The sequence below is a fragment of the Talpa europaea genome (genome assembly GCF_964194135.1).
Source record: "Talpa europaea genome assembly, chromosome: X".
Lineage (NCBI taxonomy): Eukaryota > Metazoa > Chordata > Mammalia > Eulipotyphla > Talpidae > Talpa > Talpa europaea.
The window spans coordinates 17,830,858-17,851,389 of NC_140081.1; the positions used below are offsets into that span (position 1 = coordinate 17,830,858).

At 38.2% G+C, this 20,532-nt stretch overlaps 1 protein-coding gene across 1 annotated transcript in view; it reads left to right on the forward strand.

Moving 5' to 3' along the window:
• Positions 1–18,904, forward strand: part of GK (glycerol kinase) — a gene marked incomplete at both ends in the record, with an annotated part of 63,189 nt that extends 44,285 nt beyond the window's left edge. Inside the window, 7 exons of the mRNA XM_084258281.1 lie at positions 11,018–11,096; positions 11,493–11,589; positions 12,125–12,209; positions 12,707–12,827; positions 12,940–13,083; positions 15,589–15,669; positions 18,780–18,904. Coding sequence (XP_084114407.1) covers positions 11,018–11,096; positions 11,493–11,589; positions 12,125–12,209; positions 12,707–12,827; positions 12,940–13,083; positions 15,589–15,669; positions 18,780–18,904 — 732 coding nt within the window. The remainder of the gene's footprint in view (positions 1–11,017; positions 11,097–11,492; positions 11,590–12,124; positions 12,210–12,706; positions 12,828–12,939; positions 13,084–15,588; positions 15,670–18,779) is intronic.
• Between the last annotated feature and the right edge of the window lie 1,628 nt (positions 18,905–20,532).

The following is a 20,532-nucleotide window of genomic DNA, read 5'->3' on the forward strand; positions in this document are numbered from 1 at the left end:
CTGACACCTTTTCTGTTAAACCTTAATATAGAGGACTCAAAAACCTTCATTTTCCATTTGGCATTTGGTTGAGTGGAGAGAACCTGGGGCTGAGCTAAGGGTCTGAACTCTCAGGAGACCTTGAGTATTTTATTTTTACATTAAGTTCCCCAGTTCTTTTACCAATTAATTGTATGACTGGGTGTGTTATGTAACTCTCCACACTGTGAGTCTCTGTCTCCCAGTGTAATGATGAGGTGAGCTCACTTGCTAACTTTTCTTTCAGCTTGAAAATTCTGTTTTTTTATGACCTCAACACCCCAGTGTTCCAAATAGAACCACTGAGGACAAAAAGGCAGATCAATTGTCTTCACTCATCTCCCATAAAATTAAATGATTTGTCACTTTTTGATGTGGGAAAGAAAGTGAAGAGATTTATGACATTTTTCACTTAAGTGTTTGTTTCAAAATGTTTATAAATTCTAATAGGAATATGTCAGTCTAAGTCTGTAGAATATGGTTAGTTTATATTACAATCATTTATTTTTAAAAGACAAAGCTGCAGCACTCTTTGTGAACTCAGATACGTTTGTTAAAAGCATTTCTTTGAAATTCATTTTAAAAGGCTCTCGTATAACACACAGATAGACATTTGATCTGAAAACTTAGTGAGGTTTGTTTCCTGGAGTATCTGATAACAATTCAGTCACAAGTTGTAAACTTCTGTTTATAGTTAAAATATTTCACTACTTGTTATGCCTGGAGCAGAATTTTCGTTATTTCTGTTTTTCTTACTCCTTCCCTACATAAGCAGTGTAATCTCTCCATGAACCCCTTTTCTATGGAAAATAGAAGCACTTATGAAATACTTGGTCTGTGTATTCAATACTTCTCAGAACTTAAACTCTTAGAAGCTTTTGCCCCTCGCCCCCCCCACATCCCCCTGGAAAGTGCTTAGTATGACACTCAGCGCTAGAATATGTACTTGATTTGCGTTCCCTGTAACAGCAACAACACACTGCTTGCTTTTTCCTTATGCAGGAGACCATCAATGGTTTTGAATTTTAGATGCCTTATACCTGGAAAGGTGGCAGGGATTGGGGTTACCTGACGTTAATTTCATTCTCAATATGAAAAGCCTTCTCTTCTGTCCTTTACCAATAGCCTTCCAACTTCTGTTTGACATTAGCACCGAAAACTGCTTTTCAGTAACAACTTCCGTTGGACCTAGGTCAGATGTTAAGAACATTCAAATGCAAAACAGGGTTGGAAACAGCACAATTTTTCTGAGTCTTCCTACTCTAGGATAAATCTCTCCCATGTCCTGATGTCACATGGTTTCTAGACTTATAGTTTTGGGATCCCTTCATTAGATGAATTCCAATTTGTAAGTGTCTTCCAGAACAGTATAGAATAGTCTCCATATAATCTGGCCAGTGTTCACCTGTGTGATTTGTGCCTCACTGACCATAAACCACTGCTTCAGCTACTACTTCAGCCCCAGAGTTCATTAATTTAAACTGTAACCCCATCTATCATTGTCTGAGAAGCAGCTGTTAAAATATCTAACTCCTTTTCAAATGAATTACTGTCCAGCCAAGACTGCTCCTTTCTGTATTGGTGTAGAAGACTTGTTAATCTAAATTCAAGTTTTTGTTTCTTCCTGTTCAATTTCATGATAGTGATTTCATCCTATTCTGACAGTCTGAATTCCTTTTCTTTTTTTTCTTTTTTTTTTAATTTTTTTTCTTTTTTTATTTTTTTAAGATTTATTTATTTATTTATTTATTCAAGCACTGGGTACAGTCAGAAGCGCGGGAGGGTGAGAGAATTCACCAGAGCCAGAGCGGGGAGCAGAGCAGGCAGAAGGACCGAAGTACACTGCTGAGGGGAGCAGTGGGCGGCAGGAGAGGTCTGCGCGCCATGTGGGACCCTCCTCTGGTGGCCGGGGAGCAGCCGGGGATCGAACCGGCGCTGCAGAGGCTGCGGGCAGCTTCGCAACCCAGCGCTCAACCGCTGCGCCACCGGGGAGGCCCTGAATTCCTTTTCACTCTTTACTGTTGCTCTTCCAGTTAGTCTCATCTGGAGAGTTATAAGCGTATACTTTCTGATTTTGTTTCAATCCATGTGCTTTATTTTTATTTTAATTTTTTAAAGATTTATTTATTTATGCATACAAGAACTGGGTTGGAAGCCAGAGGTGCAGGGGGTGAGAGGATTTACCAGATACAGTCGGGAGCAGAACAGGCATATCTACTGAAATACACTGCTGAGGGGAGCAGTGGGCGAGGGGCGAGGCAGGAGAGGTCTGCTGTGCCATGTGGGTTGCTCCCTGGCCCGCAGGGGATCAAACTGGTGCCGCAGTGGCTGGTGAGAGCTTCACAGTGCTGTCTTTAATCCCTGCACCACCAGGGAGGCCCAAGGGAGTCTTTAAATTTTCAGATATTATTTGATCTGCTGCCTATTTTCCTAACATTGTTTATAGCTATTTGGTCTTTTGGGTTTTTTGTTTTGTTTTTTAGATAGTTAGTATTTTTAACCTAACAAGTTAAACCATGATGAGGAGTGAGAATGAGTCACCCTTACCACCTCCACCAGCAATCATGTTGCTGTATTTAAAGTTTTCATTTTGGGCCTCCCCTGGTGGTGCAGGCGGTTGAGCGCAGCACTGTGAAGCTACCCGCAATCTCTGCAGCACCGGTTCAATCCCGGCCTGCAGGCGAGGGTACCACATGGCACAGCAGACCTCTCCTGTCTCACCTGCTGCTCTCCTCAGCAGTGTATTTCGTCAGTCTGCCTGTTTTGTTCCCCGCTCTGTCTCTGGTGAATCCTTTCACCCTCCTGCGCATCTGGACTGTGCCTTGGTTCTTGTATAAATAAATAAATCAATCTTCAAAAAAAATAAAGTTGTCATTTCATTTCATTAACAAGTCTTCTACACCAATACTAATTACATGCAGTAATTTGTACTATTTTCTTTTCAGTTGATAGTAAACCTTGTGTGTGAGCTTACTTTATCAATTTCTGTAGCCAGTTTCCTATCTTTGGCCCCTTACCTCTTATGTCACTACTCCCCTTTATTCTTGCTGAGGGACACTCCTACATAAATCTTTGAATAAGAGGCTGGGCGACTAAGCTTTTTCTTGCTGGTTTTGTCTTTATTTTCTCCTCTCTCCAGGAATGGGTATAAAATCCTAGATCAAAGCTGTTTTCCCCACATCCCTTTTGGCCATTTTTGATGCTGATGAGATCTGCTGCTCTGATCTAACTGTGGTAACTTTGTAGATAATCAGGCTTATTGTCTGGGAGCTTTCAGCATTCTCTCCTTATCGGTGATGTTCTATCCTTTTTCTGTGATGTGTCCGGGATTGGGTTTATTTTTATTTATCCTGTTAAGTTCTTCGATACAAGTCAGTCTGCAGTTCTGGAAAAGTCTCAGCACCTATCTCTTCAAATTGGTATCACTGCCATTACCTTCATCTGCTTTCAGAATTGCTCTTGAATGGGATACAGGAACCCCTGAACCCATCCTCCATGTCTCTTTACTGCCCTTTTTTTATGTTGCATCCCCGGTGAGTTTCATACATCACATTTCCAAATGCTCTCTTTAAACACACACACACAAACCCCCCACAATGTTCTTAGTGTAAAATATAAGACACAGAAAAATGTGTAAAACCTGAAATTACAGTTTAACAAGTTGTTATATAAAGGAGGCCCGTGCAGTCTCTCCCCAGGTCAGGAAACAGGACCCCCATGTGCCTTTCCCAGCCATAGCCTCCTCCCTCTCCTCTAAGGAAACCACTGCCCTGACTTTTATTATGATCACTTCCTTGCTTTTCTTTATAGTTATAACACTCAAATGCACAATCCTAAACACCAGAGTTTAGTTTGGCATGCTTTAAATACTCTATATATTAAAAATAGGAAGAGAGAATAAGCAAGGGACTGAGCCAAACAATATGTATTATTTGATTTGGCTTCTTTTGTTCAACATTCTCTTTGTGAGACTCATCCATGCTGTTAGATACAGCGATTGCTTCACTCTTTTTTCATTACTATGCAAAAATACCACGGTTTAGCATTTATCCAACTATTAATGCCATTTGAGTTGCTTTCAGGTTTTAGATATTAAGAGAAATGCTGCTGTGGATAGTTTTGTACATGTCTTCCGTGCCCACCCTTCTGTAGGAGTAGAATATCTCAGCATGGATGGTGTATATCTGCACTTTAAGTAGATAATACAAATGAGGCCTGCCATACTCCCACCGGCAGTGTTTGGAAACAGTAATTTACTGTTCATCTGCGCTTCTCCTAAGCATCTCATCTATTTCATTTTTAAATTTCACTCAGTAATTTCATTTCTAGACTACAAAAGTAGTCTTGCTTATTTTTCCCATCCACTTCATTTTGCTTTATTCTCTTTTCTTTTGATTCATAATTTCATGGTTTTTTAAATGGAAACTGTGCCTTAACTTATCTCTATAAGTACTTTAAGCACACGGGTATTTTAATGTCTTTGTCAAAATGCAGTGAATTCTATTCCAGCTGTTAAGTTGTGCTGGCTGGTGTCTTAATAACCAGCTTCTTCATGTATTTTAGAATTTTTGCTTCCATGCTCCTCTTCCAGGAAGCCAGAGACTCAGCCAGCAGGTAGACAATTGCTTGTTTTTCCAGCATCCCTGCACAAGCAGAAGCATACCACCTAGCACTTAACTTCAAACACCGAAGCTGATTCTATTCTTTCACAAAACATTTTGGAGGAGCCAGTTCTGGATTCTCTGAACCATCCCCAAAAATGAATCAGAGCCCATCATGTTCGTGGCTTCGAGTCCTGCTTGGCCCAGCATTTCTGTGTCTGTCCACCTCCATCTCTTCTGTATTTGAGCCAGCCTGTGTCTTGGTTTCTCTTTTTACATTTTGTCTGTTATCCTGTGTGTTTAGAACCAGCGGGATGGTTGAAGTTCAAGCTCACCATCTCTGTTGATGTGGCCATCGACCTGTTTTTCACAAGATAAAGCTTTTTTTCTCCCAACCCCCTTGGAATGTGATTCATTTAGGCTTGACATTTTAACTTCTTTAGGTCTTTATTTCCATTATCAATAAAAAGGAATTGGGGCACATGATCTCTTAGTTTTTCTACGCCTTCAAATTCATATTAAACTGTTTAAAGATGTCCTACTCTTTCTATTTGGGTGATTTTGCTTAGTGGTGGAAGAGACCGCAGAACAGTTGAGTAGCTCCGCCTCCTCTGCCATCTGTCAAAAGTGTACCTACTATTTCCTCAAGCTGTGTTTCTCCCTTTCCTTATTCACCTTTTTCTAAATATTATTTCACAAATCAAAAATCCTTTAGGGGGCTTTTGATTTAATTATGGACTCAAGCTTACTTAGGATTTGAGACTTCTATGTTCTGTATTCTTTTTTTTTAAATATTTTTAAACAATATTTGCTTCCCCCCACCCCCTCAGATTGAGTCCCCATAGATTTCCTTCCCCAAGGCACCCGTGCACCATCACCAAAGTCCCCTGTGCTCCTCCCTCCCTCCCTATGATCCCTCTCCCTCCTCCTCCCCTGCAGGATGTCTCTGGTTTGTAATTGTCTGTTTTTGCTTCGTTGTGTTTTGTACTGTTATTTTTTTTTTATACCAATGTCTTATTTGGTTCCCCTATATTCCTGCTATAAGTGAAACCATCCGATATTTTTCTTTTTTCTTCTGGCTTATTTCACTGAGCATAATTCCTTCTAGCTCCATCCACGTTGCTGCGAATGGCAAGAGTTTATCTTTTTTGATTGCTGAATAATATTCCATTGTGTCTATGTACCACATCTTCTTGATCCAGTCATCTATTTTGGGGCATTTGGGTTGTTTCCAGGTTTTACCTATTGTGAATAGCGCTGCAATAAACATAGGGGTACAGGTGGTCTTTTGAATCACTGTTTTTGTGTCCTTTGGGTAAATCCCTAGTAGTGGAATTGCTGGGTCATATGGTAGCTCCATTCTTAGTTGACAGAGGAACCTCCACACACCTTTCCATAGTGGTTGGGCCAGTTTGCACTCCCACCAGCGATGTAGGAGAGTTCCTTTTTCACCACATCCTCGCCAACATTTGTTGTTGCTTATTTTTTTGATATGCGCCATTCTTACTGGTGTAAGGTTGTATCTCAATGCGGTTTTGATTTGCATTTCCCTGATTATAAGGGATGTTGATATGTTCTGTATTCTTTCGCTAGGATGTAAGTACCCCGAGACCAGGGTGCTGACCTGACTTGCTTACCACTCCCTACCAGCAGGCTGGCCTTTAGTGGACACTCAATAAATATTGTTTATATACCAAATCCTACATTATGTCATTTTTGTCTATTTATATATGAGCTTCAAAGAGGGTTTCCCTTTATGCCCTATTGATGCCTTTCAAGGTCCCATCCCCCAGTTCTTCTTTGGTATGACTTATGTTAAGGTTTCCTTTAAAATTTTTTATCCCCTCCAAGCCAGATATTTCATTCTAGCTGTAAGTCTATATATGAGTTACCTGCTGCTGTATAACAATATTAGGACAAATGTAAGTGGCTTAAAACCACACCCATTTATTATCTCACAGTTTCCATGGGGCAGAACTCCAGCACAGCTTCGCTGTGTCCTGCTCAGGGTCTCACAACTCTGTGGTCAAGGTGTCGGCTGAGAGTTGGTGTCATCTAAGGCTCCATCTGCTTCTGGGCTCACTCAGGTTATTGGCCGAATTCAGTTCCTTGTGGTTGGAGAAGGGAGGGTTTCAGTTTCTTTTTAGTTTTCAGCCTGAGGCTGCCCTCACCCCCTGAACATCACTCCCAGTTCCTTCCCATGTGAGGATTCAAAACATCACCCTCTGCCTCCTTAGAACCAGTGAGGGGGGGGGGGGGGGAGTCTGGAAAACAGGCTCCATAATCTTACACAACATAATCACATACTCATCATCACATAGGTCCTACACATTTGACATACTACTGGTTAAAAGCAAGCCATGGGCCCCAGTATATTTAGGAGACGGAGTCATGCAGTACACGAACCCCAAGAGGCAGGAATCGTGGAAACTGCCTTAATTAAGAATATATGCCACAGGGGCCTCCCTGGTGGCACGAGGGGTTAAGACACAACCTATGAAGCTAACCACAGCCACTGCGGCACAAGTTCGATCCCCAGCGAAGGAGGAGACCCACATGGCGCACCAGACTTCTCCTGACTCATACGCTGCTCCCCTCAGCAGTGTATTTTCAGTCAGTCTGCCTGTTCTGTTCCCCACTCTGTCTCTGGTGAATTCTCTCACCCCCCACACCTCTGGCCTATACCCCAGTTCTTGTGTGCATAAATAAATAAAATCTTTTAAAAAAAAGATTATATGCCACAACCTATAAACATTGTTTATATACCTTTGTAATGTACTTTCTTGGAAAGTCTGCTTGCTGAGCAATAAATGCTTTTAACCCCCCAACTTGTTACTGAAGTATTAATGATATAAATTACATTTCAAAATTAATACCCCCCCATTTCAGTTCTGTGTACCTTTCTTCTTTTCTATGCATTTAAAAATGCAAGAGTTAGACAACATTTGTAACCTAATATATACAAATTAAGTACAGTGTAAATTATATATGTGAAAACAGTACTGTAGCAAGCATAAAACTATGTTTACTCTGCCTAATGGATGATTTTAAGCAATTTAAGGAAAATCTGAATTTAACATAATTTTCTCCACACCTACTGGTTTTAAGCACTGATTTTAACTGCTTTGTAAGACACAACTCCCCTGCATCCCAAAACATCTACTTTAAATGGATAGCATTCATGGGAATGGCATTCATGTCAAGGAACTTTGGAGGAAAAGTGTTTCTGCCTGCTGTAACATCACATCAGACCTACTCAATTTATTCCTTGTGTCCTGTTATGATTTAATTTACTCTTCTTTATTATACTCTCTTACTTCTATTATGTCTTTCTTAGAGTGCAACTATTAGGTTTGCATACCCCTTTCCCAAAGGGTCATGACTTAGAACAAAGGTTGATTCATATTTGTAGCTGTTGCACTGAAGTGTTGGATCTTTCTATTTAGGATATAATTGATAGTAACTTAATTCGATAGCCTATCAGTTTAGGTTTTTACTCACCATATATGTCCCTGCCCATCTTCAAATCATTACACCATTTCTACTTTATATCCTGAATTTAGAAGACCGCATCTTTTGTGAATTCAGAAGTTTTTCTCATTTTTATTTATTTTTTTTCAAGATTTATTTTATGTATACAAGAACCAGGGTACAGGCCAGATGCACGGAGGGTGAGAGTATTCACCTGAGACGGAGCGGGGAACAGAACAGGCAGACTGATGAAATACACTGCTGAGGGGAGAAGCGGGGGAGACAGGAGAGGTCTGCTCACCATGGGGGTTGCTCCGAGGCCAGCGGGGATCGAACCAGCACTGCAGAGGCTGCGGACAGCTTCACAGCGCTGCACTCAACTGCCTGTGCCACCAGGGAGGCCCTTTATTTATTTTTTAAAGATTTATTTTTATTTATGCATACAAGAACTGGGGTGTAGGCCAGAGGTGCAGGGGCTGAGAGGATTCACCAGAGACAGATTAGGGCACAGAACAGGTGGATCTACTGAAATACACTGCTGAGGGGAACAGTGGGCGAGACAGGAGAAGTCTGCTGCACCATGTGGATTAGCATCCTGGCCTGGGATCAAAGTCATGCTGCAATGGCTGGTGATAGCTTGACAGCGCTGAGACTTTAACCCCTGCACCACCAGGGAGGCCCTCATTTTTATTTTTTAAAGGTGAGCTGATACCATATATTATATCCTGATACCACAAATAATATACTTCTTTCCAATACATATTTTTAATCTACTTGTTATTTTCTTATATCGAATACATTTCTAAGCTTTGAATAACACACCCCTGCACACTCCTGATGACCAAATTTAAAGTAATTTTCTTCTGGAAACTTGACAGTGACTTTGCTTTTTTTTTCTTTTATTTTAATCTAAAAAATGCCCTCTGGTTCTCAACCAGTTACCACTAATTAAAACCTCGATTGTCATTTTACCAAAACTTTATTTCTTCCTTACAAAAAAAATTGCCACAGCTTGCAATAGCCTGCCCTTTTCTTTCTTTTTTTTTAATTCTTTTTTTTTTTTAAAGATTTATTTATTTATTTATTTATACAAGCACTGGGTACAGTCAGAAGCGTGGGAGGGTGAGAGAATTCACCAGAGCCAGAGCGGAGAGTAGAACAGGCAGAAGGACCGAAATACGCTGCTGAGGGGAGCAGCAGGCGCAGCAGGAGAGGTCTGCGCGCCATGTGGGACCCTCGCCAGTGGCTGGGGATCGAACTGGCGCTGCAGAGGCTGCGGGCAGCCTCGCAGCCCAGCGCTCAACCACTGTGCCACCAGCGGAGGCCCAATAGCCTGCCCTTTTCAGTGGAAATGAAGTACATCAGCATATGGTTTCCCAAAATATAAAGTTCCACTAGCCAATAGCCATAAAACCACTCTACTAGCCTTCTGGCACTTTTAAATTCACAATTTGCTCTCCTAAAATTATTAAAAGTGTACAAATTTCTGGATTTGATTCCACCTAGAGTCAGTATCTTTTATATAAGGAGAAGGAAAGTCCGTTTTTTTCCAATTAGATCTAGAACTGTGCTGTCCAGCATGGTAGCCTCTAGTGTGATCACTCTGCACTTGAAACGTGGCACTTCCAAATTGAGATTTGCTGTAGGATAAAATATATACACCATCTCAAAAACTTAGAAAAAGTACAAAATACTTCAATCATTTTTTTGCTTATGTGTCAAAATATTTTAATATATTGGCCCAGACAAAATGTGCTACAATTGATTTAACCTGTTTCTTTTTACTTTTTTAATATGGTAATTACAAGTTTAAATTACATATGTGGCTCACGTTTTCTTTATATTGAACAGCATTGGTCTAGAAAATCTTATATTACATTTACTGGTCTTTGGCAGCAGCTATCTCTGAATTGTTTTCAAAGGAAATTTGAGAATAAAATTTTCTAAGTCTAAATTAGTCAACTAAGCAAATGTTTCCTTAGTTGTCCTTGATGGTCCTACTAAGTACCTAAATATCAGAGTTAGGAAATACATTAAAAAAACTTCTTGGAGTGAGGATGATTAATTTCTCATTAGATATTTATTTGAATGATCTTTGTCCCGTTTTTAAAGTGTGGTTATATTGAAATAAAAATGTCAAATCTATTCCTCAAATGACTTTTTATAGCTAAAAAAAAGCCTCTGGACAATGAGAATAAACATGGTGTTCTGTATCTTTGTATTAACTTGTTCTCATAGAAGCTATGAATGATCCACTGTATCAACATATTCAGCACCTAGTTTGTATACATGCTAAAAACCAACAGCAAGCAAGGATAACCATTTGTAATTCAGTTCATTGAATTGGGAACAAGGAGGGTAGAAGACAGATGAAAAAGATGTTCTGCGTCCTACAATTCACATCACCTAATGTTATGGTTGGGGTAACTCTGTGGAATTAATTTTCAATAATAAAAATATATGGAGGCCTCCCTGGTGGCACAAGGGGTTAAGCGTTAGCACTATGAAACTATCCCCAGTTACTGCAGCACGAGTTTGATCCCCGGGCAGGGAGCTACCCACATGGCACAGCAGACCTCTCCTGATTCGCCCGCTGCTCCCCTCAGCAGTGTATTTCAGTCAGTCTGGCTGTTCTGTTCCCTACTCTGTCTCTAGTGAATCCTCTCACCCCCCCGCATCTCTGGCCTGTACCCCAGTTCTTATATGCATAAATAAATAAATCTTAAAAAAATAATATATATGAGTTAAATATCAGAACCAAAAAAATGTCTTTGAAGTTCCTAATGGTTTATACTGACCTTTTTTCTTACCCTCAGGATCTTTTTATAACAGCTTTATTAAGATCTAATTCACATATCATACAATTCACCCTTTTAAAGTATATAACTTCAAAACATATTCTTTTTCATCTTCCTTTTTTTCCATAGGGCTCTGTAGCCATAGCCGGCGCTGTTATTCGCTGGTTAAGAGACAATCTTGGAATTATAAAGACCTCAGAGGAAATTGGTGAGTATGTTCAAATGAGGGGCTAGACTCTGAGTAATAAAAAATTTTAATATTTTGTCTTTGCAATCTGTTAATACTTGTGCATTTTGCCATATGTGACATTAAATTATATGGATCCTATTATGAATGTGATTTATAGATAAAAGACTTGTGATGATTTTAAAACAACAAATTGACGTAATTAGTGGTGTTTATTAATCAAGGCAGGTTATAAAAATTACCCAAGTGTAAAATTGAGCACCAAAGATTGCTAGAATCTGCAAACAAAGTAGTTCAGTTAAACTTATCTGATGGAAAGAGCCCTAACTTTCAGTTTCAAGCGAGCATTACAAGTTTATTACATTACAGTAAGTAGGATATATTTCAGTGATTTTTGTTTTTGTTTTTCCATGTTAGAAAAACTTGCTAAAGAAGTAGGAACTTCTTACGGCTGCTATTTTGTGCCAGCGTTTTCAGGGTTGTATGCACCTTATTGGGAGCCCAGTGCGAGAGGGTAAGAATTGAAAATAAGGTTTGCTTTTGTGGGTTTCGATTTATTTCCTCAGTTAGCTCATAGCTTATTCATTAATAGTTTCCTACCTATTTTCAAATGGTTTTAAAGTGTGAGGGAATTCTTTCCTATTTGAAGAGTATAATTTCAGAACTTTTGAACACCAAGAAGTTTAACTCATCTGCCAGGAAAGCCGCTGCCATCCTCATATTCATGTTAATGTTACTGCCTTTTATCTTCAAGTAGCTGCAGGTTGCAGAGTGGAGGGGCGTTATCAAGATGAATGCACATTTGGTTTTATATTACCACCATCTATTCAGATGAATCATGAGTTTTTCATATGTGGATACAGGATTATGTACTATAAGGGCTTTCTAAATTACTTACTGTTTATGGCCAAATTTTGGGGGGTTATTTTTATTTCTAGACTTTTTGTCTGCACATTTCTATCTGCCAAATTCAACCCTTCCATATTTAGGGCATTTCAGATTGATGACTCATTTGTTCTATTCTAATCTTAAAATCTTTGTATTTTTAGGATCATCTGTGGGCTCACTCAGTTTACCAATAAATGCCATATTGCTTTTGCTGCATTAGAAGCTGTTTGTTTCCAAACCCGAGAGGTAATAAATATGTGCCTGTTTTCTTGTAGTTAATCCAACTTTATCAATCTTAAATGAATTATAGATTAATGCTTGAAATGTATTAAATACTGGAAATGTACATAATCAAAAAGCCTGCCTAAACACAAATCTAACAAATGTAATTTTCATTCATTTTCCAGCTAATTTTCTGTTCCCTGCCAGGTGCCTGGCATATTACACTTGGTGGGCCACTGAGTGGTACCTATTAGTGCAAACATAGGCACTGAAGCATGAAAGCAGGGTATAACATAGAGTTGACTGGTGTGGCTGGATCTCAGGATGAGCGCAGAGGTGTAGTAAGAGAAAAGGTTGGTTGTGATCAGATCAAGAGGGCTTGGAAGACCAGAATCAAAAAACTAAAATGCTACTCTGAAGGCTTTAGGGAGCTATTGAGTGTTATTAAGTACAAGATCACCACATTCAGAGATGTTACTAAGAAGTAGGCTCACTATGCTCTTTGCCTTGCTTTATTTAAGATTTTGGATGCCATGAACCGTGACTGTGGAATCCCACTCAGTCATCTGCAGGTAGACGGAGGAATGACCACCAACAAGATTCTCATGCAGCTACAAGCAGATATTCTGTATATCCCAGTAGGTTCGTAAGTCCTCATGCTTTTATGCCCCAAGAGTAATGTTTCTTTGGGAAGAACTGCTTTTTGTTAGCATTATGTAAATACAAAGATGCTGATGCAGCACTCTCCCCTCAGTGAAGCCCTCAATGCCAGAAACCACAGCCCTGGGAGCTGCCATGGCAGCTGGAGCTGCAGAAGGGGTTGGTGTTTGGAGTCTTGAACCCGAGGATTTGTCGGCTGTCACAATGGAACGGTTTGAACCCCAGATCAATGCTGAGGGTATGTTTAAAGAATGAAACTTTTTTTTAAGATTTATTTATTTATGCATACAAGAGCTGGGGTACAGGCCAGAGGTGTGGGGGAGTGAGAGGATTCACCCAAGACAGAGTGGGGAACAGGCAGACTGACCGAAGTACACTGCTGAGGGGAGCAGTGGGCGAGACAGGAGAGGTCTGCTGCACCATGTGGGTTGCTCCCTGGCTGGCCAGGATCGAACTCGTGCTACAGAGGCTACGGATGGCTTCATAGTGCAGTGCTTAACCACTTGCGCCACCAGGGAGGTCCAAGAATGAAACTTTTTGATGGTGTCCTGTGAAAACCTTAGTGAGAGAGGGTTTGCCTTCCTGTTTGTTGGCAAGTTAAGAAACTAAGTGGTCTAGCAAATGCTGTTTCAGATTCAGCTACTAAGCATGTTGCACTCCACTGAATGAGTGTGAATGAGAGATATATTTCCTTCGTAAAGCAACTCTATAATCACATTTTTACCATTCACTTCTACTGCGTACAGTCCTTTCATGTAGGAGGGCAACACTGCCACTATCTGTTCTAGCTCATTGTAATAGTCTATTTTAAAAGGGAGAAGGAAGATTTATCAACCACCCAGCCCTAATGTCTACACTGGATCATTTTCCATGCCAACAGCTATGTCAGGACATGATCTGCTGGGCAGAAGGAAACTCTGGTGGTAACTTTTAAGCACATCAGTGTAGCCTGATAAAAACAGCAACAAGTTGAATAAATGAATGTTAAATATGTGATTCACTTCTTAGCAAATTAAGCTAATTCACAACCTCTAACAAATACCTTTATTGAACTATAATGATGTATCTATTAAATTGAAATGAATGTGCATATAAAAATAAGGTTTCATATATATTGAATTTGGTTTTATAGCTTTTTGAAACCTATGCACAAATAGTATGAAAGTGGATTTTAAGCTATTGGAAAATATGCTTTCAAATCTGTTTTTGTTTAGTTTTCTGGAAGACTACACCAGCATTTCTTAATTTTATTGGTTCTTTTCCATATCCAAGAAAACAAATGCTAGTAATTTTATAGTCAGGGAGTATGCCATGTACCTTGATATAGAAATGTGTTTCAAAATCTGATATTCTGTCTGTAAGTAATTTTTAGCTTTTGCAATATTGGATAAAATATGAAGTCCAAGCAATGCGTGCACTTCTGAAAAAAAAAAAAAAAACCCAACTTTTTAATAATCAAATAATGTTAGAGCAGAGTGTATGTCTCAAAATGCTAATCACACACACACGTGCGCGCACACATACATGCAAATAGATGCTCATACATGTATGCACACGTATGAATGGGTACCTGCCTAGAGGGGGATAATTCATTCTTCCAGTAAACATTTGGTTAGAGCTGACTACAGGTCAGCAACGTTACCAGTGTGTGGCTATAGAGATGAATGAGACTAAGTCCTTCCCTTTGGGGGACTCAAGTATGGTGGGAAAGGCAAACAGAACCATGAACATTCACCGTGGTACTTGGTATCCTGAGGTGTGTGTGAAGTGCAATGGGAAGTGGAGGAGGGGACAAAAGTGGGGTGCTGGAGAACTTTCTGAACACGGTGTCTCATGGGTGTTGCAGACTTCTGGTGCTGTGAAAGGCTGGGAGACTTGAGAAGGGTAGTCCCATGCGTGGTTCCATATCATATCATTAGGAGGACTATGGTGTGTGTATGTGTGTGTGCTTGTACATGTGCCAGTTTTCCATCATTGTTTATTCTTCCTAGTGTCAGTTTCCATCTTAAAGAATTCTGTCTCACAAGAATGCAATTTGAGGGCCTCCCTGGCAGCGCAGTTGGTTGAGCACAGTGCTGTGAAGCTGTCCGCAGCCTCTGCAGTGCGGGTTTGATCCCGGCCAGCAGGGGAGACACCCACATGGCACAGCAGACCTCTCCTGTCTCGCTCGCTGCTCCCCTCAGCAGTGTATTTCAGCCATTCTTCGTGTTCTATTCCCTGCTCTCTCTGGAGAATCCTCTCAACCTCCTGCACATCTGGCCCGTATCTGGGTTCTTGTATAACTAATTTTTTTTAATCTTTTTTAAAAAAAGGAATGTAATTTGAATCTTATAAGAAATAAGTATTTGTTAAATCCTTTGGCTGAATCAAAACCAATTTTTCTGGGTTTTCCATATTATGATGTACCCCTTCCCTTATCTCAAACTATCCATCCCCCTCCAAAAAAAAAAAAAAAAAACAAGAGAGAAACATCAATTGGGATTCCCGCTTATATATGAATGGGCCGCCCTTAGCAGGTAGCCTGTCTCCCAAGTTCCCTTCACCCTGCAGACCCTCCTGAATTTCCCCAGCACCTTCTCTGAAGCTTCTTTTCTAGTCACTGGCCATCACATCCTGAGACCTGGGGAAACCCGCACTTTAATACATGTAGCATTTTTTCAAGAATGCTGAGTGACACAAAGATGGTGCTTAGGAGGTCTCAGTAAACTGGCCTTCATATATGTGTTTTTCCTTGTATTACTAGAAAGTGAAATTCGTTATTCTACATGGAAGAAAGCTGTGATGAAGTCAATGGGTTGGGTTACAACTCAGTCTTCGGAAATTGGTAAGAATGCTGTTATTATTGTTGTTGATTGATTTTAGTGTGTTAAGTAGCTCATTTAAGTTTCTGACCATTTACATTTAATAAGGCTGCTTTGAAGGAAAGCATTATCATATGGCCAGAGTTTCTAACATTTTGAAACACTTGAAAGTTCTAAACATGAAGTGTAAATTATCAGGTTGATATACATACTTCATTCTATCGTGCCATATCTTTTCTTAGCTTTGGGCCTGGTCCTTCAATTTATTAGTGTTCTAAAAATAAAATTACTTCTAGTTTCTGCTTAATGGGAAAAAAATCAACTGGGGTCTTCTTTTTCTTTTTTCCCCTTTTAATGTCTTACTTTATCTTTTTGAGAGGCTGTCTTCATGACCTGAGGCAATGGAAAGCTATCTCAATTTGAGAATATATTTTGGCCACTTCCTAGGCTGATTCCACTATCTTAGCAAGTCTTCATCATTGGAATTCATTAGAATCAGAGAGGAAGAAACCATATCAGAGAGGAAGAAACAACATAGTAAACTAGAAGTACCATAATAGATTGGGAAATAGATTTGGCAGAAAATACAGGACTTTTTTTAAGTCGCCTGGATAAGGAGGTATTAGGCTTAGGTAAACCATGTAGTTATAAACAGCATAAGCTGCTTGAATATTCAAATAATCTGTCATGCCTCTGGTGTGGCATAATATTTTAACTCTTTGCCAAACATAAGACTTAGAACTTAAGCAGTGAAACAATGGCCAATAATATATTGAAGCACATACTTTAATAGACAAGAGCTTATAAATGAAATATAATCTGCCTTCCAACCCCAAAGTGATTATGGACCCACCTTTAATGTATCTGGCTTTTAGGAGAAGCTTCTGGAACATCCACTGCCAAAGATCACTATGATCTATATTTTCATTTTTGGACATTCCTACTTGAAGCTTTTTTTTTTTTCTCCTAGATAAACTTAAGATCATTTTAAAATCTTTTGTCCTGAGACTCAACTTCATTTCCAAGATGATGGCAACGATTTTCTTGCTAAGACTATTTGTAATTATGAGACCTTTTATAATTAAACTTCCAATCATAAATATTTTTCTAGCACAGTGCTAGTTGCTGTGTTAAATAAAATGTGTGCCCTGATTTCCTTTCTGGTGCCATCCTCCTGAGTCTTTTCTGACCACCTCAAACCCTCCCTATCCCCACCCTTACCACCCCCCCACACACACACACACTATTCCGCATACTGGCAGTTGAGGATATAATTTTAATTACAAGTTTCCCACCATTCCTACTGGTCATTTATCTTTTAGGTATCTCTCAATGAATTAAAAATGCCAAGAAAAAGTTGATGAAAGAAAATTACATGATTTATTTTATTTCTATCAGCATTTATGATAAAAAGTAACTGATTTTTTTATTTTAGATTCTTTTAATTTTGTTTTCATTTCGATTAGATTGTAGTAGATTTGAACCAACATTTGAAAATGTTTTTTTGAGTAGATTTATGAAAATCACCTTAATGTATAATATTTTAAGATCTTTGAGCTATATAGCAAACTGAGAATAGTAATATGTAGTTATTGAAATGTTAATTGTATTCCTTTGAGCAATATAAGGTATATGATATGATTCTATGATATATCAATGAGCTACATAACAAAAGCAGTACTGATAGCATCCTGCTTTAATAATCTTGAAATGATGAAATGATATTAGAATTGCTACCACTTATCATAAATGATGAGTTCTTGGCTTTCCACTCAAAATCCAGCAAAATAACATTTTGAAAACAGGTTGGAGTGGTTTAAAATGCACTATACCGCTATCAAATAACAAGTAAATTATATTTATGTATCTTACCATATCAACCGAAGGGAAATATTTTCATTAAATAGATGCTACCTAAACTGATAAGGACTTATAAGCGCAGATCATCCTCAGGATTTTTTCAAACTAGAACTCACTGTAGCCCCATCAGAAAAGCAGCTATAGTAACTTAGAGCTGTTGGTTCTAAACAAACTAGAAAATAGGTTCCCTTTGCCAAAATCAAATTAAAATATGGTCTCTACAAATATGGAAATAAAAGGTAACCATGTTTTTTATTTGAAAAATAACATAAGCTGTGGGTAAATGAGGGCAATGGTTTAATTCCCTGTTTTATGAAAATATTCCTTCTAAGGGAAAAACTACATGGTGAAGGGAACAAACCCTCTCCCAAAAAGCAAAGAAATAAGTGTCACTAGTTTATAATATGAAAATATGCCCAGTGCAAATGTTAGGATGCATTTTAATGAAACTCATTTATCTAATGGTTGTAGTTTCTTAACTCTTGGGAATTAATTTTGTTGATTTTCTTACATAGCTTGCATAGCTGTACTTACATAGCTATAAAACTTGGGGTTACATTTTCACACCTCTATATGTGCACATGCTTAAATACACTTCTTTCTTAAGAAGTGTACAATAAGTGTTAAATAATCTCGATATATAATTTTTTAATTCAAGTAAAATATAGAGTATTCTTTAAACAAAAGATTCTAATAGAATCCAGATTAGAAAATATCAAACCAACCATGTTCTTGGCAATTTTTTATAAACATGGATTAATACAATTTAGCTTTAAATTACAGTAATCGTGTCAGGTGCATTTCCTTACATATTAAATTTTATTTAAAAAAGAAAACAAAACCAATGCCTTAGATGACTATAACGTTCCTCTGATAGCCAAAGGAACTATAATCTGACCTTGGGGTGCACTGCAGTGCTCACTTAAGGCTTGATTGTTCTGGAAGGATCAAGAAATCTCAAATCAACAGCCTCCCAAAAAGCTTTCCATAAGCTTTCTTTGGCTTTGCCATTGGAAGGCTTATGTTGATCTCTATGTATTATGTTCTTGGCTACCTGTGGCATGCTATCTGTATTGTTTGTTAACTGTCATAAGTCTTCAATATTGATTATATTTTTGATTTGAAGTAATAACACTTTGCTATCTTTTATGAATATACTATTTTATAACTTATTTTGTTTTGCTATCATGTGATTCTTAACACAAATATTGTAATTATGTGTCTCTCTTTTGGTTTGCTTGACTGGAATTCCCTTCTACCTGGATGGCCACAGGTGACCCTAGTATCTTCTGTAGTCTGCCCTTGGGCTTTTTTATAGTGAGTAGCATGGTAATGTTAATCGGAGCAAGGTACATCTCAGGTCAGTTATTCTTTAAATTAGACAATTTTATTAGTTAGCTTTGATGTGTTTATATATAACTCAGCAGAGAGGTTTCAGTGTTTTCCATTCTAACTATGATTAGAAACCTGGGAAAAAAATTTAAGGTCTAATTATTCAGACCAATTAATCTATTGGGGCAGTCAGAATTAAAGACTGTAACTGTACATAACCACTTTTTAATTTTTAGTACATAATGATTTCTTTGCTGGGCTATATTTGAGGGGCTGTCAGCTAGAGCAATAATCAAAAATGAAAGTACGAATGTTAATGCTTACATGAAAGGACTTTTGGAGTAACAGAGGAAAGTTATTTTTGACTTTCATTAAATTGGCTTTCAAATGTATATAAGTTGTTTTTCATACTTTGAAAAATTGCTAAGCAAGTTTTAATACATATTTCAACTCTGGGAAAAGTTTCAGCCAGAACATATTAGCAGAGTTCCCATAAAACTCTTAACTGGGAAAAATATATAATCACTTGTGTTTTAGTTGGAAGAACACATTTTGTGAACTGAGATTTTTTTCAATCATTGTTTCAATAAATTGGGCTTGAAAGTTTAAACTAAATTACTTTAGCACTTTAACTTCTACTGAATATTTATAAAAAATGAAAATGCTTAGCATTTCTTGAAAGACATGGCATAATCTGTTTGAATTTAATTATAATAATCATTTTTGGAAGGTGTTTCTGATGATAGCTCAATTTTTCTTCAAATTAATGGCTGAAATGGAAATGACTTGTTACCAGGAAAGTGAACCATTTTATAATCTTCACAATGCCAGAAAGAATTTAATTATTTCTCTTAACTGGAGATGATGATCTGGGTTTAAAATGTAAAATTTAAATGTGTTAATATGGGGGGACATCTATTTGTAGAAATCTGACAAGCATTAATTCAGTTGGCATCATCAGTTTAGTGCTATATAAATATGGAATGAAAATTGTTTATATCTTTATATCAGCAGAACATTAAATTACTTTTAATTAATGATCAAATTTGAGTTGCTTGAAAAAGAATTTTAAGCTTGTTTACCTTGTTCTATGCCCTTCATATTTAGGATAAATTTATTTAAATATTTTGCTTCCATAATAACAATGTCTTATGTTGATATTAGTGTTTGATGCCTTAGCAAGGGCTTCTGCACACATAAACCTATGTGGAGTCAGCAGATGTCTGTTTTCATTCTGCTTCATGGGAATGCTTGGTGGAAGAGCCCAAATATTCCCCAGAAACACTGTGATCTGACTGTATAAGAAGCCTATATACTGTTTTAGGAAAAGTTTGTTTTTTTTTTTTTTCTTCGTTATCCTGGGTCCTTTTGGCTGTATAATTAAGGTCCGGAAAAGAAAAATACATAGCATCTGAATGTTTTCTTTGATTTTTTTTTTTACCCTTTTCCCTTGTGGTGCTATGACAGATTAAAAAGGCCAAGTCTCTGAAGTTGGAACATAAAGCATTTCTCCAAGTGAGGGGATGCATGTGTCCAAGTCCCTAGGCTTCCAAAATGCCTATGGTTACTGACTGTCTTTAGTTTCTCTCTTGGTAACAGTGGGATATTTTGCCTTAGTGAATAATTGGCAACGTTGTTAATATTTGCTAATTTTTGACCTAGTTGTTTTGGTTGCATTTTAACTGTGAAACAAT